Source organism: Tetrao urogallus (genome assembly GCF_951394365.1).
Source record: "Tetrao urogallus genome assembly, chromosome: 10".
In the NCBI taxonomy this organism is placed as follows: domain Eukaryota; kingdom Metazoa; phylum Chordata; class Aves; order Galliformes; family Phasianidae; genus Tetrao; species Tetrao urogallus.
In genome coordinates this window covers 7,130,994-7,156,897 of record NC_136823.1, presented here as the reverse complement: position 1 = coordinate 7,156,897, position 25,904 = coordinate 7,130,994, and the positions used below count along the sequence as shown (strand labels likewise).

Below are 25,904 nucleotides of genomic sequence, written 5' to 3'. Positions count from 1 at the left end.
TTATAGAACTCTAAAATGCGAGGGCTGCTCTGAAAGTAACGCCTCTTATTTTATGATGTTGGCCCACCATATCAAAGGTGGATGTTGGTGGGACAGCAGCAGAGGTTGAATCTTCCCATCAATCTTCAGGACATGCCGTGTGACAGACGGCGGCAGAGGGGCGGGCTGACAGAACGGCGTCTGACAGGAAGTGTGCCGAAGCGCCAGGCCCGGCCCTGCAATCCCGGCTGCGGCTCCGCGCGCTGCTCTCCCCGTGCAGCGCTCCGCCCTGTGGGACGCACTGAGCGCGGCTGTTCTGAGCTCTGGGCGCCTTCCTGGAAGGGAGACCGAGAGCCGGCCCTCCTCATCGCGCGCCGCCGAGAAGCTGTTTTTCTTGCACAGCTTCCCGTCACCGACTCCAGCTCCGTACCGAGCCCATCGGGGCGCGGCCGCCCCGAGCCCGGCAGAGGGCCGCTCCGCTCCGCTCCTTCCCGTCGCCCCTCCCCGCGGGCGGCGCCGCCGCGGTGCATTGTGGGGGGCGTAGTCCCGCGGGCGGTGCCTCCCCGTGGGGCGGCAACGCGCGCGGACTACAGCTCCCAGCGCGCCGCGCGGCGCCGGGCCGGCCGTTCCTTTGAATGATTTCACTGCGGTCGGCGCTCGGGGCGAGTTCCGCGGCGGCGGCGGCGCGGTGTGAGGGGCGCTCCGCAGCGCGGCGCCGCGTCCGTGGATGGCCGCCCGAGCGGGCTCTGCCGGCGGAGGGGGGGCCGTGGCCGGCCGCGGGCCGCGGCGCTGCTAGGAGCGGGGGACGGGCCCCGCGTTCGCCTTTCCGCCCGCCGGCTGCGGTGCCCCCGCCGCCGACATGTCGCTGGGCATGGAGGAGGAGGAGTACGCCCGGCTGGTGATGGAGTCGGAGCCCGAGTGGCTGCGGAGCGAGATCAAGCGGCTCTTCCAGGAGCTGGGCGAGACCACCCGCGAGAAGATCCAGGCGGCGGAGTACGGGCTGGCCGTGCTGGAGGAGAAGCAGCAGCTGAAGCAGCAGTACGAGGAGCTGGAGCTGGAGTACGAGACCATCCGCGCCGAGATGGAGCAGCTGAAGGAGGTGAGGGAGCCGGGGAGCGCCGGGCCGGGGCCGAGCCTGGGGCCGCGCCTGGGGCTTCTCGGGGCCGGGGCCGAGCCTGAAGGCTGGATGCGGAGGACGCTCCTCGCTTCTCCCGGCGTTGCGGCGGAGGGCCGGGGGGGCAGGGCTCGGTGCGGGAACGGCTGAATTTGTGCCCAGCCGAAACGCAGTTGGCTTCGGTTCGCTCATCTTCACGCGGTTCCGTGCTGGCCGGTTCTTGTCTCGCTGGCGGTGGAGGTGCTGTGTTCTGTCAGGTCTCCTGACACGAGATGTTCGCCGCCCCAAGGACGGCTCGTGCCGGCTGGCTTCGCCGTGTCCGGACCCGGCGCTCCCTGTGAGCGGCCGCTCCGTGCCCGTGCAGCGCAGTCCCGTGGGACTCGCCTGGCTGCCCCTGCCCCGGTTATTTTGGTGACTGTTTCTATGCAGGCAGACCACGCGCTGCTTTGCAGCTGATGTAGGCCTTGCCTTGTTTGCAAAAGATCTGATACCGTCCAAAACGTGAGCTCGTGTGGTCGTGTTTGGCCAGTGCGATCCGTGTGCTGTTGGTGTTTGGTGCTGCTTGCGTCGGTTGGATGTGGATTTGAAGTAACATCAAAATATGCGGTGTCAAAGGGAAAGTAAATACAAATGAATTTGTACCAATTCGGCTGAACCTGTGAACGCCCTCGCTTCCTGCATCCTGTGCGTCTGATGGACTCTGCTTAACATAATAAAAGCGAAATAAGCATAAGCAGAGGAGGTTCATTATTTTGAATTAAATGTCTGTACTCTTACTAACCAAATGCAGGCTGAACCTCCCTATTCATTGCAGGGGAATTGGATTGGATGACCCTTAGAGGTCCCTCCCACCTCAAATGGTTCTCTGGCTGATGCCACTTGGAATTGACTTGGTTCTGGCAGGACAAATGTTGGGGGGAACAAGTGTGTTGGCATCATCAGCCCTTGGAAGTAGAGGTGCTATGTGAAAGATAAGGGAATCAGAAGTAGTCTTAAAAAATGGAGTGATAGAGTTGTGCTGAAGGGGGAGGAAAATCAGTGAACCCATTGGTAGTTGGGATGTGGAAACATGGCACCGGGGGAGGCAAGGAGACTGGTGTGACCTCACTGAGCTGGAGCCTGAATGCAGGGCGATGCTGGGGTGGCCCAGTCACAGGTGACACCTCACTCCCTTGGCTGGCTGTGGGCCTCATGAATTTAGTCCGTAAGGCAAGAAATGGCTGGAAGGCAGCTGCTTTTTGTTCTTTTAGAGCTACATTTCAGAGGCTTGAAGAGATTTGGGAAGAATAATAAAAAAAAAAAAAAAGACAGGATGAGCCATGATTCATTCTTTTTGCTTTTAATATTCTGGAGAACTTGCTTTGTGTGTGCATGTCCTGTTGTAATTAAGTCAAAACCTGGGAGGCAAACAATTCTGGGAACAATCTGAGGACTCTACTAGTCATACTACGCAGGGCAAAACATTGCTCCTCTCGCTTTCTTGTGATGTTGGGGAGGAATCTGGTCTTCATTAGAACTTGTAAACCTGCAGCAGATACACGAGGTGTGTTGTTAAAGGAGGGTTTTTATCTTTGCTGTTTATATAACTTCTTGCTTTTCCCAGGCACACTGAGAGGCACTTTGCACGCAGGACTTGCCATATAGCAGTTTGAAGGGATTGTGCCTTAGGTTGCATGGGGTTGCTCCTGCGGAAGGCAGGGGAATTGCTGTCTGGAAGAGGGGTGCTTTCTGTCTCTCGCTTCTTAAACTGGGACTTCACTCAGCCTTTTAAAATACAGACATTGCAGTCTCCTTAAATCTTGTTCTATTTCTCTCCGCTACATCAAGAGACATCAATAGGATAAAGCCATGTAATGCATAGACACAGCAAAGTTTCCTGTCTTGCTTGGTGTTGTAAATTTGGTTATACTTTAATTTGTTTAATGTTATGAAGCATCCCATATCACAGCCCTGTTCATACCAAGGTAAATGGGCTCTGAGCGTGGGAACCTTCTAATAGAGGCTGCTGAAAGTACAGGCTTTTCTGCAGCTGCAGCTGTCAGATCTTGCACAACTTCCCAGCCAGCTTCTCCCTTATGCCCCTGTATCTGTGATTGTGGCAGTATTTCCTAGCTGTAGCCTTCACAGTTTTGTCCCTTCGATGAGCGTACATGCCGTCCTTAGAGCTGGACCCTGTTTTGCAAATCCACCTGCATGTACACAATATTTGCCATTCAGATCATCCTGGTGACAGTGGGTGGCTGTCCTGTCCTTGCACTGAGGCTCTCCACCTCACCAAACTCTTCAGTTGGAGTGCTTGGACAATTGCACATTTTTCCCCAAATTTGTCCTTCCATTGCTCAGGTGCTGGTTTGCATCTTGTATCTCTCAGGGTAATTGTGCCACATTTCTTCTGTTGTTTCCATTTGAGATACATAGACTGAAGTAGAAATCGTCTTCCCAGGTAAACTTGCTAGTTATTTCAGTCCCACATTTATTTCTGAGAAATGAAATTGATTTCAAACCTTACTGAACATTATGGTTTAGAAATACATTGTCTTTTTTCCCCCAATTTAGAGAAATCAGATGCTGACTCAGTGAAACACTATATCACATTGTATGTTGATTGTTTTGATTGTTATTTGTCCCCTCTTGGAGATGAAGCAATAAAGAATTGTTTCTGTAGGCCGCGTTCAGCTGAGAAATCATCCTGTGAACCTTTGTCTGTGAGGATGCTAATTGTGTGAATTAGAGAGCTGCCTACCTGCCTGAGCCGGGGTTGCTGTACTCACAGGGAAGGTATGTAGGATCAGCTCTTTGTATGCTGAAGCTCACAGAAGTGATGGGAATTCATTTATTGGCATGCTGATGATTTGTAGGACAATGTGGCTTGGAAGGTTAGCTTGAAAAAGAGTTTATCTGCTTTGCTTAGTACTTCTGAGTTGCTTTTGAGATGCCAGTTAGATTTACAGCTATTTGGTTAGATATGAAACTGGCTGCTGTCCAAAGCTACTTTCAAATTAGATGGTTATGCAGTATTGGTGATGTAGACTTGCATTTAAATCCCTCAGAATGCAGGGGCATGATTATGTTATGAATTATTTATTTCTGTAATAATGTAAAAGGGTGCTTGCAGATTGTGGCTGTCCTGAAATTCTAAAAGCATGTGTCAGTACATTGCAGTTAATGCCAAGGCCTTCTTTGCTGTGTATGTTTTAAGGGAAGGGGGTGGGTGGAAAGCTTACAAAGGCAGTAAGAGCACTGATACAACTGGGGACCTACTTTTTTTTCTCTCATACTACTTGCTTTCATCAAAATATAGCCTGCCTTTCCTTAGTTTCCCAACATCTCTTTCATTTTTTCCCAATACACAACACAGGCTGTGTGTGGTGATGTGAAGTTGTGCTCTTCAGAAAACATCAAATGTACCTCATGTCAAAAGCAGATGCATGGTAGGAGGTTATACAGCAGTCAGAATGTCCAAGTCTCTGATGAGCAAGCCAAGGCGAAGGTATTGTGAACATTAAACACTTCAGAAGAGTATTGCAAACAGTGTTTTGTTTTTATGGGGAGGAGAAGACAAAGGGAACATGTTCACGAAATCTTTGGTTAACATAAAATATTCTTTGGAGATGACATAGGAATGCCTGGAGAGAAAGCAGTGAGCTGTACGTGACTGTTCATTTCTCTGTAGGGTGGCAGTAGCTCTTGTTACTGTTTTTTGCCTTTAAGGACCATGTACTGACTTTGTTCCATGACACAAACTCTTTGTAGAGGACTCCTGGATAGGCTTAGAAGCTGTCTCCGAAAGAAACATGCAAATGAAACCCTGAGCTGCCTCGTTTCTCATTAAGATGAAGCAGGGCATATTCTGCAATGGAGACGATACGTGCCCAGGCTGTAATATTTGTGTAGCTTATTTGAATGTGTTGCTTGAGTGGAGTGCTCACTCAGGATGGTTCTGCTTTGGTTAATTCACTCACATACATAACAATTAATGGGACATGTGATACTTAATCTGTACCATTTTAACACTTTAACTTGTGTATATTCAAAAGCGAAGGAGAAATAATTCTTTTTCCCGTTGGAAAAAATGCAGTGTACCTTACAGACAGACATATGAGATAGTTATCAGGTTTATTGACTTCATTTTACCTACTGTGCTGCTGTATTGCTGTGCTCATTTACTGTATTGGAACAAAGGTGAAGGAAAGAGATGGTTGGGATCAAGTAGTAACAAGCCAGTGGTAGGCTGGGATTCAGTCTTGTGTGCCCATAGTGCAACACCTGCTTGAGCAGGCCTTTCCATGGTACATGACAGTGGTCAGCAGCAATACTTCCATGGCCATGGGCATGCCTCTGCAGGCTCCTCCTGACAAATTCAGTGGTTATATTGATCCCTGTTGAAAGGGAAGGACCTTACCGTTACATCCAGCCATCTGTTAAAACAGAAGGAGGTAGTGCATAAAATACACGTGTGACTTCTTGTTGTTTTGTTTTCCCAAATTGACCCTGATAGGCTGGCTGTGATTCTGTCTGTCTGCGTGTAAATGTACAATAAGGGACAGCTACAAATTGCTGGGGAGCTCGTTATCAGTTTTGAACACACACATGGACTAGATGATCCTGAAGGTCCTTTCCAACCTTGTGATTCTGTGATATCAGTGAACTTGTTGCTTTGGTGGTGGCTGTTGATCGGACAGACTTTAACACCTGCTCACTTGAAATGGAAGGAGAGTCCAGAATTGCTGTCTTTGGTGTGAAGTTGGACAAACCTGTGGTTGTTGGGGTAAGCAAGGCATTCCCATGAAAACCAAACTCCTTATATTTAGATCAATAACAGTTGGTTTACAGTCAGCATGCAGCCACCTGAAATTTTAATCTGATGTCTGGAGCACTATGGGCATTTGCTGCTGCATTTTGGAAAAGATACCTTTCTTACATATTACCAAAACAAAGCCTGAAAAGTTGAACGTTCCAGTTTTTTCCGCTGTACTGGAAATGAGCAACCTGTATGGATTCGTGTTCTCAGCTGCTTTTTCTTTGCCAGTGCTGCTTGATTTGCTCTAGCTGAAAGCTTGAAGTGATTTCCTCACGAGAATGCCCAACTCCTTCTTGTGCTTTCTGCTGTAAAATGCAGGACATGCTACTTTAAATAGAACATCAACAAATGTTTGGGTGAACAGTTGAGAACTTCAGATTGAATTAAATTTATAAAAGCTTGTTACAGAAGTAGTGACTTTCCTGATGTTCCAGTAGGCTCAGCTGAGAGCTGGGCCTTGGTGAACTGTGAAACTCATTTTTTATTTTTGTTTGTGATGCTTATCTGTGCCTTGGCCGAGAATGAAGGCTGTCCCTGACCATCATGCAAACATTCATTTGTTTTGAATTTTCTACAATCGATGAAATCCAAGGTTTCATGAGACAAAAGCTTGGCAGCAGCAATCCCATCTGCTATTTTTTCCTCGGAAGAGCCGCAGCATTTGGCATTAGCTGTGCCAGTGGAGGGCATGTGGTGAACTGCACTCAGGAACTGAGGCACATCACAGCTGAGGCTCTGCAGATCTGGGGCCGTGTGCTGGGCTCAGGGCTGCCGAGTGGCTTTGCTAGGGGCTTGGGTGAACCCAAGGGGGTTCTGATGGGCTGCATGTTCTGTCGTCCCTTTTGTACCAGCGGAAGTTTGTTCATCCCTGCTGTGTCAGACCTCCTGCCTGCTGCTGGGAGCCTCCAGCCCCGTCACAGCATTTTGCTTCATGGCGGTTTTCTTCAAACCGCTGCGGCGATCCCTGCAGTCGGCCCGTTTCAAATCGCAGCTCCTGCTTGCCATTTCAAACCCTGCTGGAACAAGCTCACTAGTTTCAGGGGTGTTAATACCTAATTTATCCCTTTGAGTTGAAGAACATATTTCTTCTAATCTGAAAGAAAATTCTAATGATTTGGAAAATTGCCTGCTTTCCCTAGGAGGGGGAGAGGGGTGGAAACAGCAGTTACAGGGCTGTGCGCTGCCGTGGCGTTAATAGATTCACCATTTCCTCTTTCTCTCTACTGTATGTGAGGTTGTGACTAATCTGTAGCAGTGTGGGGCCGTAAGATGACTTCCAGAGGGTGATTCATCCTCCAGGCATTCATTTGCTCTCTTTCTCTGCGTTTGGCAGACTGCAGGGAATGGTTTGTTCAGATCTGTAACTGAGCAACAGTGGAATATAGCATGGGTTTGAAAGATGATCCACAAAACCTTAGCAGGGGGGAAATGACATAAATAAATGTAGCCATCCGAATGAATGCAGGAGCCTCCATTTTGGAGGGTAGCTGGGTTTAGGTGTAATAGCTGAGAACTGGGGCTTCTTCCTATTTTCCTCTCGTTCCAGCCCTTTCCTTCCTCGTGTCCGTCTCATGCTTTTCCTCCACTCCGTTCTCCCCCATTGCCTGCCATACCTGCTGGGACAACCCCGTGTGGGTGCTGCCCCTGCGCCCTTTCTAGGATGAGCCCAGGGGACAGCTGGCACCCAGAGCTGTCCCCTGCCCTGCCTTGGAGTGGGCAGGCTCATCTCGGGAGCTCAGGAGGAGCAGTGAACTGGACTCCTGCTCATGTACGGAAAGCTGTGCTCAGCTCTGTGTGCTGAGTGCCTGTCCACGAGCTGAATTGGGAATTTTGACCCTATCCCAGCTGGAACCGAGTGCTGGGCTGGATCCGGCTTGTCCTCAGCCCGTGCCGTATTTGGTGCTTGGGATGGGGAGCAGCCGTGCCATATTAGGGCCTACCCAGCTTGTGCAGACAGAGCGGCGTGTCCTGTGGTGCGCTGCACGGCCCTGTGCTGTGCTGCAGTCCTTTGTCTCTGTGATTTTTGTTGTTGCCCTTTAATTGGTGCTTGTGGAGCGGTGCAGCCGAGCGCTGGGCTGCAGGCAGCGAGGTGTTGTTGCAGGAAATTCACTGGGAGTGTGTCTGCATGTCCTGCATGCTGAGCAGTTGGCCATGTCAGTTAGTTCTGGTTTCTAGGCAGGAAAGTTGTTGCCTTGATGGATGGATAAACTTATTTCTCCAATATAGGTGCCAACTGAACAGACATTTGAACTGCCCTCTCACCTGCCCACACCAGCCAGGTTTTATTGCTTCCTACGTGCAGAGATTTTGTTGCATTGATTTTTTTAGTCTCTTTTTGAGGTCAGTGCTTGGGGAAGGATGTTTGTTTGGAGCGTATCCTGTTGTATGGAGGTGGCATACACTGCACCTTCATCCCAGGGTGTTTTCCTGCCAGCATTCGCACTCAGCTCACTTTGGTGGCACTGCCACGAAGCATTTGTTTGTAACCAAAAAGGGGTTAGAACCAGCCACTGTTAAAAATGTGGATTTATTTTTAACATAACTCACCTCTCTTGAAATGAGGAGTGGTGATTGATTTCTTTGTGTCCAGCCCAGATTTTATCTCTCAGGTTTGTAGTCTTCTATATAGTATAACGTGTCATGTCAATAACAGTGATATAACGAGAGGTGTAACTTTTCCCATCCTATTTCTTTTTCCACGTGATTCTATTTTCTCCTCCAACGTCTGTGGTTCAATCTTTGCCATTTCCCACTGCAGAAGTCCTTTTCACGCATTGGTACTGATTTTCATTGTGTCTCTCAGCACTGTGGGGATATTCTCCTGCACCTTACAGCTGTGCTGGTAGCACAGGGCTTTAAAAACACAATCTGCATTTGGAATACAGCAACATTTTTAGTGTGACCAAATGTGTAAGAAAATGCAAACCTTTGCCCACCCTCTGGAACGTCAGTGCTTTAAGAAGGCTTTGACCTGGCCACGTCCTCCAGAAAATACCCTGGTTTTCTTTTTTCCCAGTGACAATGGAGTGATAAGCTTTGTAATCTGAAATAAATCTGGGCGCTCTGGCCTTTGCCAGCCAGCTTTCTGCTCCTTCCTAACAATATGGATGGTTCATCTAAAATCTGAATGGCTGCTTGGCTTCCGAGATGAATGAGATCCTGCCGTGTAAAAATCTGTCTCCTCTGTACATAACAAGTAAGCCTGGTGACAAAGTAGGATCTTTAGCATACTGTATAGCTACCTTAAATCGACATCTAAATAGTGCAAATGAATTAACTTCAAATGTGTGAAAAGCAGAATGTTTTGTTGAATTTGATATCCCTTTGCTAAGCCAAGTTTATTTATTTAGCATGACTTGTGTTTGTGTGGAGCTTTTCTTTTTCTGATGGGGAAAAAATTAAGATAAAGAAGATTGTGGCTTGGATTATTACACTGCATTTATTTTTAGTTTTGTGACACAATTTCTTTCCCATCTGTATTTTGAATAAAAATTGTATTTTGAATCCAAACTTCTTGGATAGTTGTATCATTGATTCAATCCATAATCACTTTGGCAAACATTGCTGTTTTTTTTTTTCCAGTCTGCTTGTGCTAGGGTATAATGGTTGTTTCCCTCCTGGCATTTCTGCAATGGGAGCTGATTCAAATGGGCACAAAGGCACTCATCTCTCCCCTCATGTCAATTGCAAAGATCACAATGAGCCAATGAGAGCAGAACTGTAATGCATTTTTTCTAATTATTAGTAAGATTTCTCCAACATCTGGTTATTCAGTTGTGACAAGATCCTCTGGGACCTCAGTGAGATTAAGGGCCATTCCAGCAGGACTGATTCACAGGTGAGTTAAGAAAGCACTGCCAGAAAAGCTGACTGAAGCAAGAGGGAATTATTAGGACACAGAGGACCTCTTTTCTGCCACGTGCTGGGCTTGTACTGGATGTGCAGAGCAGGTCTGTGCCCTTACTTGTGTAGGAAACCCGTTCAGGAAAGAGACAACTCCTGGTGCAGTCTTGGGAACAGTTTTCCTTAGGCAAAGTCTTGTCTTTCTGTGCTGAATATATACTGGCAGTATTGCCAGAGTTAAATGCCAAAATAGGAAAGGAATTGTGCCTATTAAGTAAAAAAAAAAAAACAATATATGCCTATAGTCTTTGGAGCTCAGAGTAGAGGCAGGAGAAATCAAGAATTTGCTTGGTTTGTTTCTCAGTGCAGCCACAAAGGCTAGAAAGTCCCTGAGCTGTCCCAGCATCTTCTCTTTTTATTTGGAATAGGAAAAATTCCACGACTCCAGTAGCTGGGTTGTACGTGCCAGATAGTTTAAAACCTCTGATACTCCTAATATAGTTCTGTGTTTGCATGTACGAAGTGTTAACTGTGCATCTAACCTTGTACAGATGTTTCCAATCTTAAACCCCTAACCTAAACAAATGTGTATGCAACGTCGTGCCCTCAACTCTGTAACTGCTTTGAGCTGAACGTGAGTGAAGGCTTGTGCTTTCAAAGAGCCTTTGTTGCAACGTTTCTGAAAACAGCGAAAAAATACAGGCTGTGTTATAGTCTAATCACTTTCAACATGGGAGATTTAATGGCAGTGCAGAAGGGCACTGCAATCTCATGAGCAGCATGGTGGTGACCTCTCTGCCCTGGCAATGGGGAAATGATGTGTGAGCGTTTCCTTGGAGTTGTGCCTTGGTGTTTGGTGGGAGAGCAGTGCTGCAGCATGGAAGCTCAGTGAGACACCCTCAGGAATACTTGGATTTTGCTCTGCCATTGCAGCATCGGATTTTTGTCTTGTTTTTCTCCCTCCTTTATTTTAAATGGGTTGGGAACGTTTTTAATGGGCAGGAAGTAGCTGTTCTCAGAATGGCTGTTCTGAGAACACAGCTGTTTTAAATAAATTTAAACCAGTGGAAGAGTGTTGAACTCTCTCGTTTTGGAAACAGCCAAAAGCCTCCTGGCACAGGAGTAGGTTATTTGCTTTTTGAAACAGCAGACTTCATTTTTAAACCGTCCTCTTGCATCCTCAGTTTACAGCATCACAAGTTTCTTTACTGTGTCAACGAGTCTGTTAAAAATGTTTTCCTCATTAAATTTGCAAGAAAAGAAGCCGAAGGGGAAGGATTTTAGATTTTATGCTTTACTGCTGGAGTTTAATCTTGGATTAAAATTCATTCCTTCTTTAATTCTGTTTAGAGATTGAATTCCTAATTCTTCTCACCCTCGTGAGAAAGGAAATGCACCCTGAAATTCCAAGAATCTATTTCCAAGCCAAATTTTGCATACTTCAGTCTTGATAAAACAGCCTTAAATACAGTCCTCAAGATGAGCACCTTCTCTCCTACTTGCGGTACAGTGCAGGGCTTTAAACACCAAACTGATAGACTTGGTTAAAATAACACGATTTGTTGAGTTGTGTTAAGACCTCTATTTGAACATGTCAGACCTATCATCATGAATGCACATTTCCCTATGGCACACAACTAGCGCAACACAAATTTTTGTTTTATGTGGGAAGTTCATAAAGAATAGGCGTACCTTGAGTGCCTTGTGGTGGGGGGCAGACTTCTCTGTGTTTGTTACTCCTGTGTGTACATACACATGCTCTCCACCTCCGGCCTTTCGCTGTGCATGTTGTGTATGAAAGAGCCGTGCTCTTACTTGGCTTGGAGCAGAGAAGGGCTGATCTGAGCTGCACGCTGTAAGGGTGGCAGGCGGCTCTGTCCCTGCTCCTCACTCCCACCCGTAACAAGGAGAAGCTGCAGTTGCATGTTTGAAGGCTTGAGCCAGCTCCAGCCGCCTTCATCTTAGGTCATCTGTTCCTTCCTAAGCCCATGGGAGTTTGGATTTGTTTTTTATTATTGTTGATTGTGAAATCACTGAAGTTGGAGAGCAGAGTACTTTATATAACCTTTAGAAAGTCTCCCCTTGCTCTTCTCATCAAGGATTTGTACAGAAAGATCTTCAGAAGTGAAAGTATAGAATAAAATATGAAATACTGGGAGGTTTATTTGAAATTTAGTGTTGCTGCTCCAGTACAGGCCTGTCTTATCTTTCTTAAAAGTTTAGGACTTGCTTTCATATGTGTGTGTAGATCATTTTTTGGTGTGTGTGCCCGTGTGTGTGCATATATTCCTGCTTCTCTCTGGAATAGGAGAACCCCCTCCCCCCATTAAAAAAAAAAAAACAAAAACAAAAAAAACCAATTACTGTAATGTCTATATTTACTGTGCTAACATTGCAGTGATGCCACATGCAGAAGCATGTACACCACAGGCTTAGAAAATGCCGAGCCATGTCCCAGGCTGCTCTGAGGCACAGCACTAGCAGGAAGGTGTTCTGCCCAGGGTAAGTCACATCCAAACTGTGGAGCTCTTCCATATCACAGAATTGTAGGGGTTGGAAGGGACCTCCAGAGATCATCGAGTCCAACCCCCCTGCCAAAGCAGGTTCCCTACAGCAGGTCACACAAGTAGGCGTCCAGGCAGGTCTTGAACATCTCCAGAGAAGGAGACTCCACCACCTCCCTGGGCAGCCTGTTCTGTCTCCTTTGTGGAGCCAGAACTTGGACTCAGTGATTCTTATGTGTCCTTTCTAACTCAGGGCATTCTATGATTCCATTGTCTTGCAGCTCTCTGTATCAGCATGGAACACATGGATGTTTATCTGTACAAGACAGCCTCGGTTTGTCACTGGTGGAGAGATGACAGTGACCTTGCAGCAGATTAACCACTCAATGTTTGTGGATGCTTTTCTTGATCAAATGGTGGTTTATCTGGGGTGACTCATTCTGGGTGCTGTGATGTGCTGGGTGCTGTACACACGTGACAGTGGTGCAGGAGGGATATTCCATTGGGTAACTGCTGTACAGCAGCATTTAGGTGGCTGAAGCTGCAGCAAGCATGTAGTACTTCCAGCGTGAGAGAATATGCAAGATTTACCTCACAGTGGTGTCGAGCTCAGGATGTATGGCCTAGCAGTAATCTTTGATAGGACTGTGCAGATGTGTGTGACTCTTCTTGGCTCTTGTGGTCTGAGGGTTCTGAGCATGACATCTGCTAGCTCCCAGCTTTGTGAGCGGCTTCGTTTCAGCTATGTTGGTTTCAGACACAACAGGCAAAATATAAGGCAGCTATTTTTGTTGTTTCTTTTTTTGAAAGACAATCAGTACCTTTTCTGAACGAGTGCAGCCACTGTTCTTTATTGTGAGTCCACTTCAGGAAGTTATTTAAAGGTGGGCTGAAGCCAAAATACCCAATCTAATCCCTGGGAAATGAGTTGGCTTGCAGTTAAATGGCTAAATAGAATGGTGTTTGGGGAGTGGGGGTGTTCAAAACCTTCCCCCCTCCTCCCCTGCCTGGTTAGAATGGCGTCTTGTTCTAAGATCCTTCAGTAATCGCAGAAATATTTTAAGAGCTTGTTTGAGTCACTTGGAACAATTCCAGCTGCGGAGTTGTTTGGCTCAGCCTCTGGTGTGTTTGTGTTGCTACAGAACAGTCTATAAAAATTAAAGACTGAAGTGTAGCGCATACGTAATTAACCACAAGCCCAACGTGCCATGCTTAACTTATTTTCTAATTTTCTTTTCTTTGCTTAGTGGTGGTGATAGAGTCTCCATCTTTGGAGCGTTTGAAGCTGAACTGGACAGTGTCCTCTGCAACCTGCTGTTGTTGGCTGTGCTGTAAGCTGGTGTTGGAATAGATGATCTCCAGACTTCCCTTCCAGTCTCAACTGTTCTGTTATTCTGCTTCTTCTACTACTTTTTTGTTTGTTTTACATAGTATGGTGCTTAATATTGGGATACAGTTCTGAAAACTGGATTCATTTTCATGATTCCCCTCTTCCTTTTTATTTTTAGGCAGTGCTGAAGGATGAAGTAGCTGAACCTAGATTTTAGCAAATGGAGCACGTGAGCTATGTTAGCTGTTTGACTGGGTTTTGAGAGGACTGAAGGAATGCTGGCTGCTGTGACACTTGCAGCATTACCTCGTAGGAAAGGAATGCAGAGATGGGTCCTCTTCTGTCAGTGTCTGGCCTTTAACAGGCTTTGCGTGTTTATTCCCACACTTTTTTTCCCCCCTTTCTTCAGCAATCCTACTAATTACTCTTATTTTCAGCAGTTTGAAGTCTGTATCTCATGTGTATTCTGTGTTGTTTTACGATCCACCCTTGTATGCTGCTGATTAAGTCCTTGGATGAATTATGGTCACCCTTAATGAGAGTTTGGTAACTTCAGTGGAGTAGGAGAAAATGTATTTTGCTACTGTGTTCTTGAATTTATTTTGACCATAGGCAATCACGTGTTCTTGTCCTCATGGGTCCCCAGTGGAGGAGAGTACAGTGGTGGCCTGGAGAGAAAATGTGCAGCCAGGACTGTCCATGTCCACTAGAATGAGGCTTGAAGTATGAACCTTGGCTTGTGATTCCTCCTTTCTGAGTTTTTAGGAAGGTGAGAGTGCCTCTGAGGGATGAGGTGTAAGCTGTGTATCAGAACTGCTGGGGCATAAGCATGCCCTGGCAATTTAGAGGAAATGTTTGCTATTAAGGTGGTCTGCGTCCTATCCATGGATACGTGCTGGGGTCAGTAGATGACAGTTTTCCAGGCAGTTTCATGATTGAGGCACCTACTACAGGACTTGCTAATAGATCAAACTGGTCATAACCTTTCTATAGAAGGAGGTAAGGAATTCTGTTTGTAAAAATTCCTGTTTGTTTGACTTGGGAAACAAATACAGACCAAAGGACAAGAATACAATAAGATATGTAATGGCAGGAGAGGGCTGCTAATACCTGAAGGTACATCTGCATTGAATGAAAGCTGTTTGAGTTTACATTAGCTACTGTACTGGTTTGTAGCTGGTGGTTCTAATCTAACCTGTGTGGCTGTCTGCCCTAAGATATAAGTGAGTTATTGGGACTGAAGCAAAAGGACCTCTTTAGCGTGACATAAAGCGCGTTAACATCAAAATTGGTCTGATGTTCCCTCTGACCTTCCCATTGTTACCCTTTGTAGTGAACATAGTAAGGCATTCATTCCTCTCATACCCCTGGCGTGTGGGACTGCAGCTGGGGAACTCTCTTGGAGTTTGGCTCATCTGGGGAGGCTTTCAGGGCCAGCAGAGCCCTGTGGGGCAACTGTTTGGCTTTAAGGTTTTTACTCTGAGAATTGAGAGCCAGCCTCAAAGAGTGTTTATCAGCCCTGCTGTCTGCTGTGCCTCATCTTCATCAGGGGAGCTGTGTGTATCCTTACTGTCAGAACAGGCCTGTCCTGTATTTAGTCTCAATAGGCCCTAAATAGTATAGAAGGTTAACACTGTATCTCTATGTGTGCTTCATAAAGACTGTATTTTCTTGTCCTGCTGCCATTGTGACAGGGTCATCTCCATAGGAAATGATGAATTTGGTGGAAATTTTTCTCCTGCTCTGGGTTTCTTTATTTATTACATAGTACCAGGCTGTGATAGTCATGTGTTAGCTTTGTGCTGCTGCACACAGAATTGGGCTTTGTATGAAGAATTTGCCCTTAATCTTTGATAGGCGCTGATATACAAGGAAGTACAGCCTCCACAAGGTGTGGAGATCTGAGCTTTGTTCCATGAGATGTTAGCTCAGTGAGGCTCTAACACCATCTTTTACTTCTAAGAGATGGCCAGAGCTGTCAAGTGCAGGCCAGTGTTTGGAGTCTGTGTGCATGTGGGTGTTCTCCAGTGTACAGTATTGGATTAACTCTTCTGTTGTAAAATCAGTTTTGATTCTGCCTTGGGAACTGGTGTTGCAGCAGAATGCAATGGCTTCCCATTACACTTACTGATCTAGTGATCTGAAATTCCCAAAGTGCAGAAAGCCATAATAATGGGAAAGCTACATTTGAGGAATAATATCTTTGGGGACAGCTTGAATACCCATTGCTTCCTTTCTTGACCTCTTTGTCTTGGCGATCTTTGCCTGAAACCAGTTTTCATTTCTAATGCAGCAAATAGAACATTCCTTTTCAACTTACAGCTGTGAATGGGAAATAAACTCTTGGATGGATAGGCAGAGAATTCTTCCTTGCAGTTTTTAAAAATAAGACTGATCTGCCTCAGTATGTCCCTGGGGGCAAAATAAGGCTCTCTGCTTCTCTTGATACTGTGTTTAGATGATAATTTGTTTTTGAATTAATTGTGCTTAACACATTGGTCCTGTAAAGACTTACCTGCTGTTGTGTTTGAGAATAAAGAGCAGAACAGCAGTGGCAGTGAATCCATGGAAGAGTAATAGTAATGGGGTAAGTAGCATGCTATTTATTTATCGTGCCCTTAGGAAGAGCCATGTGTTTCCTTCTGAGAAATGGGAAGAGAAACCAAAAGCAGTGGCTGAAGAACATAGCTTTAAATATTTCTTTGGTCCTGACGTGCTCTTTATTATCAGCTCTTGCTTGCTTGCCTAAAATGAAGAAGTATTCTTTAGAACAAATGCACCTTTATGTGACAGAGTAGGGCACGTGGGAACAGAGATGTGCTGCAACAAAACACGAAGCTGAACACAGAGGTGTAGCTTAATGCACCCTGTGGCACTGTAAATGTCTCAGTGTCTTTTGTGTCTATGGTGTGAGGCTGCATTAAATATGTATAGAATATCTGGGGTCTGGTTTCCTTCCAGGCTCACTCTCCATCTGCACATAACACGTCTCTTAGCACACTGTATCTTAAATGCTGTTAGATGCTTTCATTCAACTGTTGGCAGCAATTTGGCATCCAGGCCATTGCACCAGAGTGTAAGGAGCTGCTTCTCGTTCATGATAGAATGATGAACTTTATCAGCATGCCAGGAATGTGGTACTTTGCAGTGGTGCATTCAGCTAGATAATATTATACAAGTCCTCAGAATATGGAACTGCAAAATCTCTCTCATTTAAAAACAAACAAAAAAAACCCCATCAACAACAAGAACTAAGTCAAAATCCCAGTTGTTCCTGTAAGGTAACATTTTAGGTATTTTGAGGGCTCAGTGCAATGCCAGGCTACTTAATGTTTAAGGGAAGTTAATTCTTTAGGGAAGAATGCTGTGTGTAAATGACAATTTTTCAAGTTGGATATTGTTTTCAAATAACCCAGGATTTTCAAACTTACGTGCTTATTTTCTGAAACTTGAGTTTGGTCACCCATTTGCTCTTCTGCAGCATCTGCCACAGCTGAAAGAAGGTCAGAAATGGTCTGCTTGTGTATGTTAGAACTACACTTGCCAAGTTTCACGTGCTGTTGGGTTTCAGATTGCACTGTTTCTTGTCCCAGCTAGGGTGATTTCCCTGTCCTCTGTAAAGACTTAAGTCCTGAATACATTTGGTTAATGTGTGATATTCTGAAGGACTGTTATTGCAGGTCTCCTGGAGGCTACGATTTTTAATCTTCACCTTTGAGACTGGCACAAGCTGAGATGTTAAAAGCAATTACCACACAAAGAGGGTAAGGGCTGTCGACTGCCAGTTTGTACCTGAAGGCACGTGTGCAGTCGTAGCCAGTGGCTCCTGTCTTTTCTTCTGACTCCCCATGCTGCTTCCATTGATCTACCAGGTGCTGCAGTTACTCTGTCTCAGCGTCTTGACCCCCCTCTCTTATTTTTCCCAGTGGACACACATGTGCTTTGCCTCTTCAGAAGATTTGCTTTCTCCTTTGATGCTTGTAATTCCTGTGGCTCCTCAGCAGCTCTCCCAGACCAGCTCTCTTCTCCAGCCTTCTTGCTTACAAGCCTTTCTCTGGTTCCCAGCACGTTCTGGTGGCTCAGACAGTGGCATCACCTTTCAGCTCTGAGGTTGCCAGGGATGGTGGGCTGGGAGAGAGGGGGAGGGGAGGAAGGCTGGGCCTTGTTTGCACACAGAAATTACCAGTTTTCATTGATCTTTTAAAAAAAAAAAATGGGTTGAATTAAACTCTGCAGTAGACTCTGGGATGCCTTATGCCAGCCTAAACTGGGGTTGTTCCAGTTCATTGTTTGAGCACAGATGTAAGCCAAGGCTCCTCTGCTGCAGCAAAATCTGCTTGAGCAAGATCTAAATTTTCCTGGAGCCTGTTCTGGAAGAGAGCTAGATTTGCTCCAATTTAGGCTGTATTTGCAACAGGCTGAACTACTGGATCTTGGCAGAGATCTGGCAGTCTTGCACCTCTAACATGCTGTGCAGCTGCCCAGAAACTTGGCCTGAAGCCTGGTACTCACTTCTATATCCAGGGAATAGCATGGAGAGCTGGTTCCTGCTTACCTGTTGAGGCTGACACCAAGGTGGAAGAAATCAGCATCTCCTACATGCGGTCTCTTCCTGACTAATAAGAGCTATGCAATGAGCCAGCATTAGTCTCAGCCTTCAGATTTCTTTACATCTGAGCCCCTTGCAGGGCTGTGGCTCCTCCCTGTGCATTGCAGCAGCTTCTCTGCCCCTCACCACCACAGGCTCTTCCTGATTTGCACGCTGATGAATGCAAGGTTTGTGTCTTTCCTGGGCCTCTGCTGACCGCGGAGCAGGCGGCAGCTGCAGGGAGACATGGCAGCATGGCTGCTTCCACCTCACTGCCACTGCGCACCCAAAGCACTGAGGGATCAGGGCTCTTCATGGCTGCCCATGGCTGCCAAGTCCTATTGTAATTAAAGGGTAATCTTTTCTAAATGGTGCTAAATTAAGGCTAAATCCCTCCCTCATGCCACATAAGAGGATGAATCCCCGTTTTCTAAAAACAGCTTATTGTTTGGGCCGCTGTCCAACCGGCAGTGTGACAATGGGCTGGGTGCTTTGTCCGCTGAGGGAGCTCACAAACTTGTCTGTCTGTCTGTGTAAGTCCTGCTCAGAAACCTCCTATGAAGCACATGGAGAGGTAGTTGAATTGTTTACAAGCTCCTTGTCAGGCTCTCAGTTTGAAACTTGGAAGAAGTTTTTGCTCACTGGACTCCATTTCTGTGCTCCCGTTGTGGGATGTCTGGGAAAAGACTTTTCCTGCAATTGTGTGCACACATAAACATATAGTGAAGAAAACAGTCCTGGCATCATGGTTGGATTTTTGTTTGTTTTAAATCAGGACAACTGCATCAAACTGTTGCTTAAATGACTGATATTGACATGATACAGCCACTACAACAAAAAGTGGTGGGCAGGGGGGTTAACTTTTGACCTCTCTTTTGGAATTGCTGATCTGGATTAATAAACATGATATGCAACTGATTTCACCCTCAGGGAAGGAGGAGGCTGCCTTCTGATCACGGGCTAACACTAGGCTTTTATGTATCACTTTAGGCAAAGGGTTTTGTCAGTAGTGCAAGCTGTGCACAAAAGTTTGTTTGCGTGTAAATGGTTTTGCTTTTAAAAGGTTTAGAAGAAGGTTTAGAGAAGCAAATGCAATTGAATAGTAGGGAGGGAGAGTGCAAGAATGGTGGCACAAATTAGTGCCCAACTCCATCACCGAATGTGCTTGTGTAAAGGAAAAAAAAGTCTGGAAGCATGCTTTTATTTCTTGTTTTAAGACAGAAATTTCTTAGGGGAAAAAAAAAATTTCCTACCGTTGGGAGAATTCCAACAGTAGGAAATGAAGTTCTGTAATATTCTGCAGTACCACATGGATGTTTTTCTCCTGTCTGTTTATGACTAGATGTACAAATCTCTGTAATACTGCTATAAATATCAAATCTGTATTTTGGCTCTCTGTGTATGTACAAGTTCCATGACCAGGTAACTCTTTACATAGTTGGGTCTTACCAGCATTGAGGACTGGTTCTTGTCGGGATGGTGGCAGACGGGTTCAAATGTGTCATCCCTTCATGCAGCTAAACCCTTATAGAGATGTTGGGATGATGATTAATGGCTACAAATCCTGTGTTATATTCTTTCTAAAAGTGAGTTCAGAACTTCAGTTAAAAAAAGTTCTGTCTGAATTAAACTACAGTAAGTTTTCAGTTAGCAGCGTCCGTCTGTAGCAAGTATTTGAACAGCAGACTGCGCCCACATGGGCAGCCTCTGGCTGAAGATATGTTAAAAATCTTTCAGCAGACATCCTTGTCTTGAAAAACAAGCCCTGAGAGAGAGCTGGCTGACAGTGCTGAGGAGAAGTGGCCTGCGAATTGGTCCTTGCAACAGATAAAATTTGTTTTCTAACGTGTCCGTAACCCAAAATGAAGTTGTACACGTTTTTAGAAGTTGATAATGACATTTACTGCTTTTTAGTGGGTATGGAAGTCAGTGAGAGCACTGCTTGGGAATGTAAACATCTCTCCATGCTTCCTGCTGCTCTGCTCTGCAGCCTGCTGTCTCCTGCCCTGCTGAAATGGGGGTCTGATGAGCTCAGACCACGAGAAACTGAAATTAGATTTGCTCAGAGGAAGGAAAATGCTCCCTTCTTATTTTTAAACAATATTCCACCATTCTTTCTTTACCACTGTTTAAAAAGAGAGAGTATGAGTGCGGCCCTTTCCGCTTTTATTGGAGTTCTTGTGTATACATTTCTGGCTTATACTGTTTAACAAGTCACTTGGGATCTGCTGTTTGTGGTCAGGATTTTCTGTCACCTTGGCCGTGCTTCCTTTCTGCCATGCAAACCACAGAGTTTACCTGCACACCTTTATGAGGGGATGTACAATGTCACCGAATCTGCATGAGCAGCACTTCCAATCTAAATGTATGGTTGGAGACCATTACCCTCAGAGTAGGGCAGCAAAAATGGGATTCTTACCTTCCAAACTGATGGAAAGCATGTAATTATTTTTGAATTTGCCTGGAGGAGGGGTGGGAAATCAGTTCACTAAATGTATGTTTGAATTCTTGGTCTCTTTAGCTGGAAATTAATTCTTTTGTGGAATACAATTTATGTTTTTGTTTGGATTTAGCTATAAATAGATGCATTCTGCCAGCTGTTTCAGGAGCTGGGTCTGTGATCTGCTTTCAAAGACTCAAAACTTATGGACTTAATTTACTTTTCTTTAACTTCAGAATGTCTAGACCTCTGGGATGGAATGGCAATGTAGATTATTCAGGTTTCTTTGTCTTAGATAATCTTGAACAGATTGCAAAAGCTTGATCCCCTTCTTTTCTGTGCAGGGCTGGTTTTGGTTGTTGTTTCATTTCAGTTTAATGTGTGTAAATCCTTCATGCTGCTTCAGCACCTCTCTTGCTTCTTGCATTCTTCAGTACCAGTGTCATTTCAGGTTTCAGAGCTGTGCTTAGGATTTCCAAGGCAGAGGTTGTCAAAATACTATTCTGGAACTTGCTGTAGTGATGTATGTGTTTATTTCTAACCAGAGTTAAATTGCTCTTTGCATGTATTGAATGTCTTCTGAATGGTTTTCGAAGGGTTTGGCAATTCCAGCTTTTTGTCTGTTATCATTCAAATCATTTTCTTCAAATCAGGACGGTCAGTCTTTAGATGTGCACAGTCACAGACTGCCAAGCTGTGGTCTGAAGGAAAGCTGTTTTGATGCTGCTGTTGCTTGCTGCTGAATCACCAACAAGGGCATTCTACAGGTTCTCTTCCTGAAAAAGTTTTGTTCTGTTTTTAATTAACTGTTCCTCTAAGTTTTTTTTTCTAAAATCAGGAACAGACTATGTTAACCAACCACCTTTGGGTTTCCCATGTCACTTCCAGTCTGCATATATGCTGATTGCAGTGTTGGGCCTGGCTGTTGTACAATGGCTCTGCAAGAAGCCTCTGGTTTCTCTTAGCAGGTCTGCCTTGTAAGTCATGAGATTCATTTACTTCCTCTTATCTTGGCAAAGTTTAGATCTGTTGTGATGGAACTCAGACACTTCTGCATGAAAACTCTGTATGTGAAATGGCTGTTTTTGCAAATCGTGAAGTACCTGAGCAGGTGTCAGTTTCCTTAGAGCAGCAGTTGCTCTTGGGTGGAAGCTTAGACTGTGCCTCGCATGTTACAAGAGAGGTTTACCATTCGCTCCTCTTCCCTTTCTTCCACAATCTGCTGAAGCCAGGCTGTAATTCTGGGCATTCACACGTGTGGACTGGAGCACATGAATACACGTCTGTCCTTAAATCACATTCTCGTGTCTAGCTGCTGTCAGCTTTGAGCAATGAAAGTGGCACTGTTTTGCCGGGAGTGGAAACAGCGATGTCATCCTTTCCAATCCCAGGGGCATTTGTTTGACATAGAAGCCCATCAAATGGAAGATGTGCTCAATCTTAGAAGCATGATCTGGCATTTACTTGTGTGAGTACAAACCTCTGCAATGTGTCCTGTGTGGAGTTGCATCCTTACAGAGAAAATACGGTGAGTAAATTTTGGGACTTGAACTTGTAAGTGCATGAACAGTGCTGACTCCATGATGTGACAGTGCTCTGCCTTTTGTTTAAAAACAAATAAGGAAACTTGAAGTCATTGAGAAGATGGATTTTTTCCAATGACGTATTGTGTGTGAAGGGCGAAGTACCTAAATAAATGAAATTCTGCTATGCTACCTTCTCTTATTTGGTTGAGAAATGGAGCAGTTGTTCTGAGAAATGCATCTGTTTTTTCTTATCAGCTTTAGTTGGGGCATTCAGTGCAGGCTGAGCACTGACCATTATTTCCAGCCAAAGTGTATGAAATCAATTCTGATTTTTGCTCTTTTGTATTTATGGAACTGAATCTGAGTGAGACGTGCCCTCTTCTGCAAATATGGAGATCCAAAAAGTGGCTGCCAGGAATAATTAATTGTAGCACTGGTCAACTTTGTACTGGCATGCACTATTTCATTCCTCCTGTAATCAAGACTGTGTGGCCTCTGTCATGGAATTTCAATGAGTTAATTGCTTTTAATTTCCTTTCTCTTGTTTCCATGCTAACTTGTCTGTCACCTTTTTTTCTGCTTACTAATAGAGGCTTAAGACTGATGTGGAAAGGCTTTGTGTGTCTGTGATTGCTGTTGCAGGAGGTGATTTCTGCTGCAGTTACGTTCATAAATAGGAATGCAATGCCAATTAATAAAATTGTCCTTTTTGTGCATGCTGCACCTGTCTGTGCATTGTTGTGTTTTGCAGTCTAGCTTATAGCTTCTCTGACTGCTCACCTGTGTTATTCTTACTCTAACCTGTTTCTTTCCAGCAACCGTTCCCTTGTAGCTCAGGCAGGATACACGAGATAACAATAAGCTGCAATTCCTTAAAGTAATCCGTTTGGCGTGGCGTTTGTTGTACTGTCAGGCAGGAGGACGTACAGAAGTGGGGAGGCTGCCTTCTGGGCTATATTTGGCTGCTGATCTCACTGTGGTCAGCACAGACTCTGTCCCAGGCTTCCTGCGTGCAGAGCACAGGCTGGACATTGTTTGTGGCAGATGACTTCACATTGCTTCAGCTTTGCTTCTGCTGCCAGCTTTGTGCTAGCGAAGGTTCCTTTGTATTTCCATTGGCAAAGTTTTTGTGCGTGCGTGTGTTAGAATAAAGCTTTGTCAGGAAGAGCTGTGTGTGTTAGGCATAATAGATGCATTGAGCATTCCCAAGGCCATGTAAAATACAGAGTTAAGTAAAGAAAAATTATTGGCCAATAACTTCATGATTCTCTAAAGCAACATTTGGAGTTATTTGGAGACTCCTAATGTATGCTCAGTGTTTTAAACACAGGTAGAAGAGTGGTGAACACTAAAGAATGAATGGTTCTTATGGAGATCTGTAGTTCATAGCACCAGGACTCTGCCTGCAAGTGGTAACTATTCATAAAAAACACATTAAGTTTAATAAAAGCACTAAGAGCTGAAGAATGAAGAACATATTTAATGAATTTTGGTTTTTAGAACTGACCATGGAAAAAAAAAGTTAGCCTTTATATAGAGTGAAGCTTCCTGAATGTACTTAAGTTGTTTTACTGAAACTAGCAATGGCCCAAAGAAGTGGCAACAAGTCACTGCCAGCAGGGTGCATTTGCAAATCTGAGAGGGATTTCAGAAGTGCTGAGTACTTGTTTATTTCTATGATACAAATGGAATCTGCCTGTGTTTCATGTGCCTGGCACTAGGTATCTTTTCTGATATTGTTTATGCTTATGTTTATGATCTAAATCTTGAGCATCTTCCACTTACGTTTCTGTAAATGAAAACAGAACATAAGCCCTCGATGCAAAACTTAATGCAGATAGTGGGAACAAGTTCTGAAGTTGTGCTTTTGAGCAGACAATTAATGCTGAGCTGGAAAGAATGGAAAGAAAGTTTGTCAATAGTTAACTACAAAGGCCTTTAAAATGCTCCAGAGACATTCTGGAGTTACTCTGTAAGCAGAGGAAAAATTCCTTTCTCGCATACTGTGGCACAGCTGGTTAATGTGTGGCTTTAGCATCCATTAAGCCTTCACAAAGAATGGAAGCAGACTAGCCATGCTTTTAAAATGACATCAAGTTTTGTTTGCAAAAGTTAAGGTGGTTAATGTTATGGATGCCTTTTGTTCTGGCTTCATGTTGAATTTAGTTTTGCCTTTTGATGCCCTGACATGTCAAGGTGCTGAAGCCTTGATGGTAGGGAAATAAGAGTGGACTTGTGTTAATGTTGATAAAAGCCATATATTAATATCTTCTATTCTGCAGAATCCTAGAGAATTGCAGTTGTTTGTAATAACTCAAGAGCCAAATGCTAATCAGTCAAGCCCAGTGGTACAAGGTGTGGTTGGTTGGTTGTGTCTCACTATGTGACACCAGAATTGAGTAACCTCCTCAGTCAGTGCAGAGTGTTGGATCTTTATCAGGGATTCTTCCTGGATGGCAGTCTGAGGTCTGCACACAGCGTGGGTGGGTGGCTGGTGATCGTTCTGTATGGAGCAGTAATGTGTCACAGGATGACTGGGCTGAGGTGCAGTCTCCTGGGGTACCTGGAACAGAGCTTGGAGCAGGTCTGCATGGAGGGGCTACAGTGTGTTGTGTGCAGCGTGTCTTTGTGCTACGGCATTTTAGCCAAATCTCGCACTCTTTCTGTCTCTATATGTTACTTCTTTGGCAGGCATTCTGCGCTTCCATCTGCAGTGAGTGCTGTGGCAGTGGCTGTGCAAAGATAGCAGCCGTGCATTCGGGATGTCAGTGAGGCTGCCGCTTCCTCCCCGCCTGCATGGCTGCCTGGTGGGACGGAGCTGCAGAGGAAGCCTTCGCTTCCTGTTTGCTTGTGTTTGTAAGTAACGCGCTGGAGCTTTGCTTCCTTCTGAACTTTGTAGTTCCTCTTTCCTACTCCTGTTTGCTGCAGAACACATCTTGTGGAGGTGTGCAGACTAAAATACATACGTAGCCTCTTGTTTTAATTATGCAGAAAGCCAATAGTTTCTGGCACTGCTATCAGTAGCAGCTAGACATCGGAGTGCTGTGTCAGCGCCCTGGCAGCCATCCCTGCAGCTGCAGGAGCACAGGGTGAGCTGAGCGCTTTGGATGGATGGTGCACACCATTGACCTGGCTGTGTGTGCCTTCTCCATCGTGCAATTGCTCTCTACTGCCTGATGATGGAAATTGTGTTAGGAGGAAGAAGTTTTTTGTTTGTTTTTCTGCCTTCCTTTCCTTCTTACTTTTTAATTCGGGACTTCAAATAAAGGCCTGAATGTGCTTGTGTCTCCCTTTTTTATTTTCAAACAAAACACAGCCATAACGGGCAATGGAAGCTGAGTATGCTGGCGCTTGGTGTGAAGCCTGCAGGTAGGCTGCAAGCAAAAATTGTGCAGTGCGATGAAGAGACTCACAGGCTGTCTGCTTTAATTATTACACTAGCTGGGCACTAAAGATCTTGTCACTGTAGGTGGATGAAGTTCAGCAGGCCTTTGTCAGATTCAAAGTAGAAACTTGTAATTCAGATGTAAGCAGTTTTTAATAAAAAGACCACTAAAATAGAGAATCTACTTGTGTAGAGTAACAGTAGCTGGTAAATGTAGATCTGAATATATGCCTTCAGCTGCTTTCTGTGTCAGAATGATTGAAGACCACTGAAAAGCTGTGCAGTAAGTTAGCTTTTTATAAAGCTCTTTGTACATAAGGTAAATGGGCAGCCAAGTTCACATGAGCACGAGGTAATTTTAACACTTGCTCTTACTGTAGCTATTGGTCTCTCT

The 25,904-nt window shown here is 45.1% G+C and overlaps 1 protein-coding gene across 1 annotated transcript in view; it reads left to right on the top strand.

Moving 5' to 3' along the window:
* Positions 1 to 838: 838 nt before the first annotated feature.
* BICD2 (BICD cargo adaptor 2) overlaps positions 839 to 25,904 on the top strand; it is a gene marked incomplete at both ends in the record, with an annotated part of 74,194 nt that continues 49,128 nt past the window's right edge. Inside the window, one exon of the mRNA XM_079540540.1 lies at positions 839 to 1,078. Within this exon, the coding sequence (XP_079396666.1) occupies positions 839 to 1,078 (240 nt within the window). The remainder of the gene's footprint in view (positions 1,079 to 25,904) is intronic.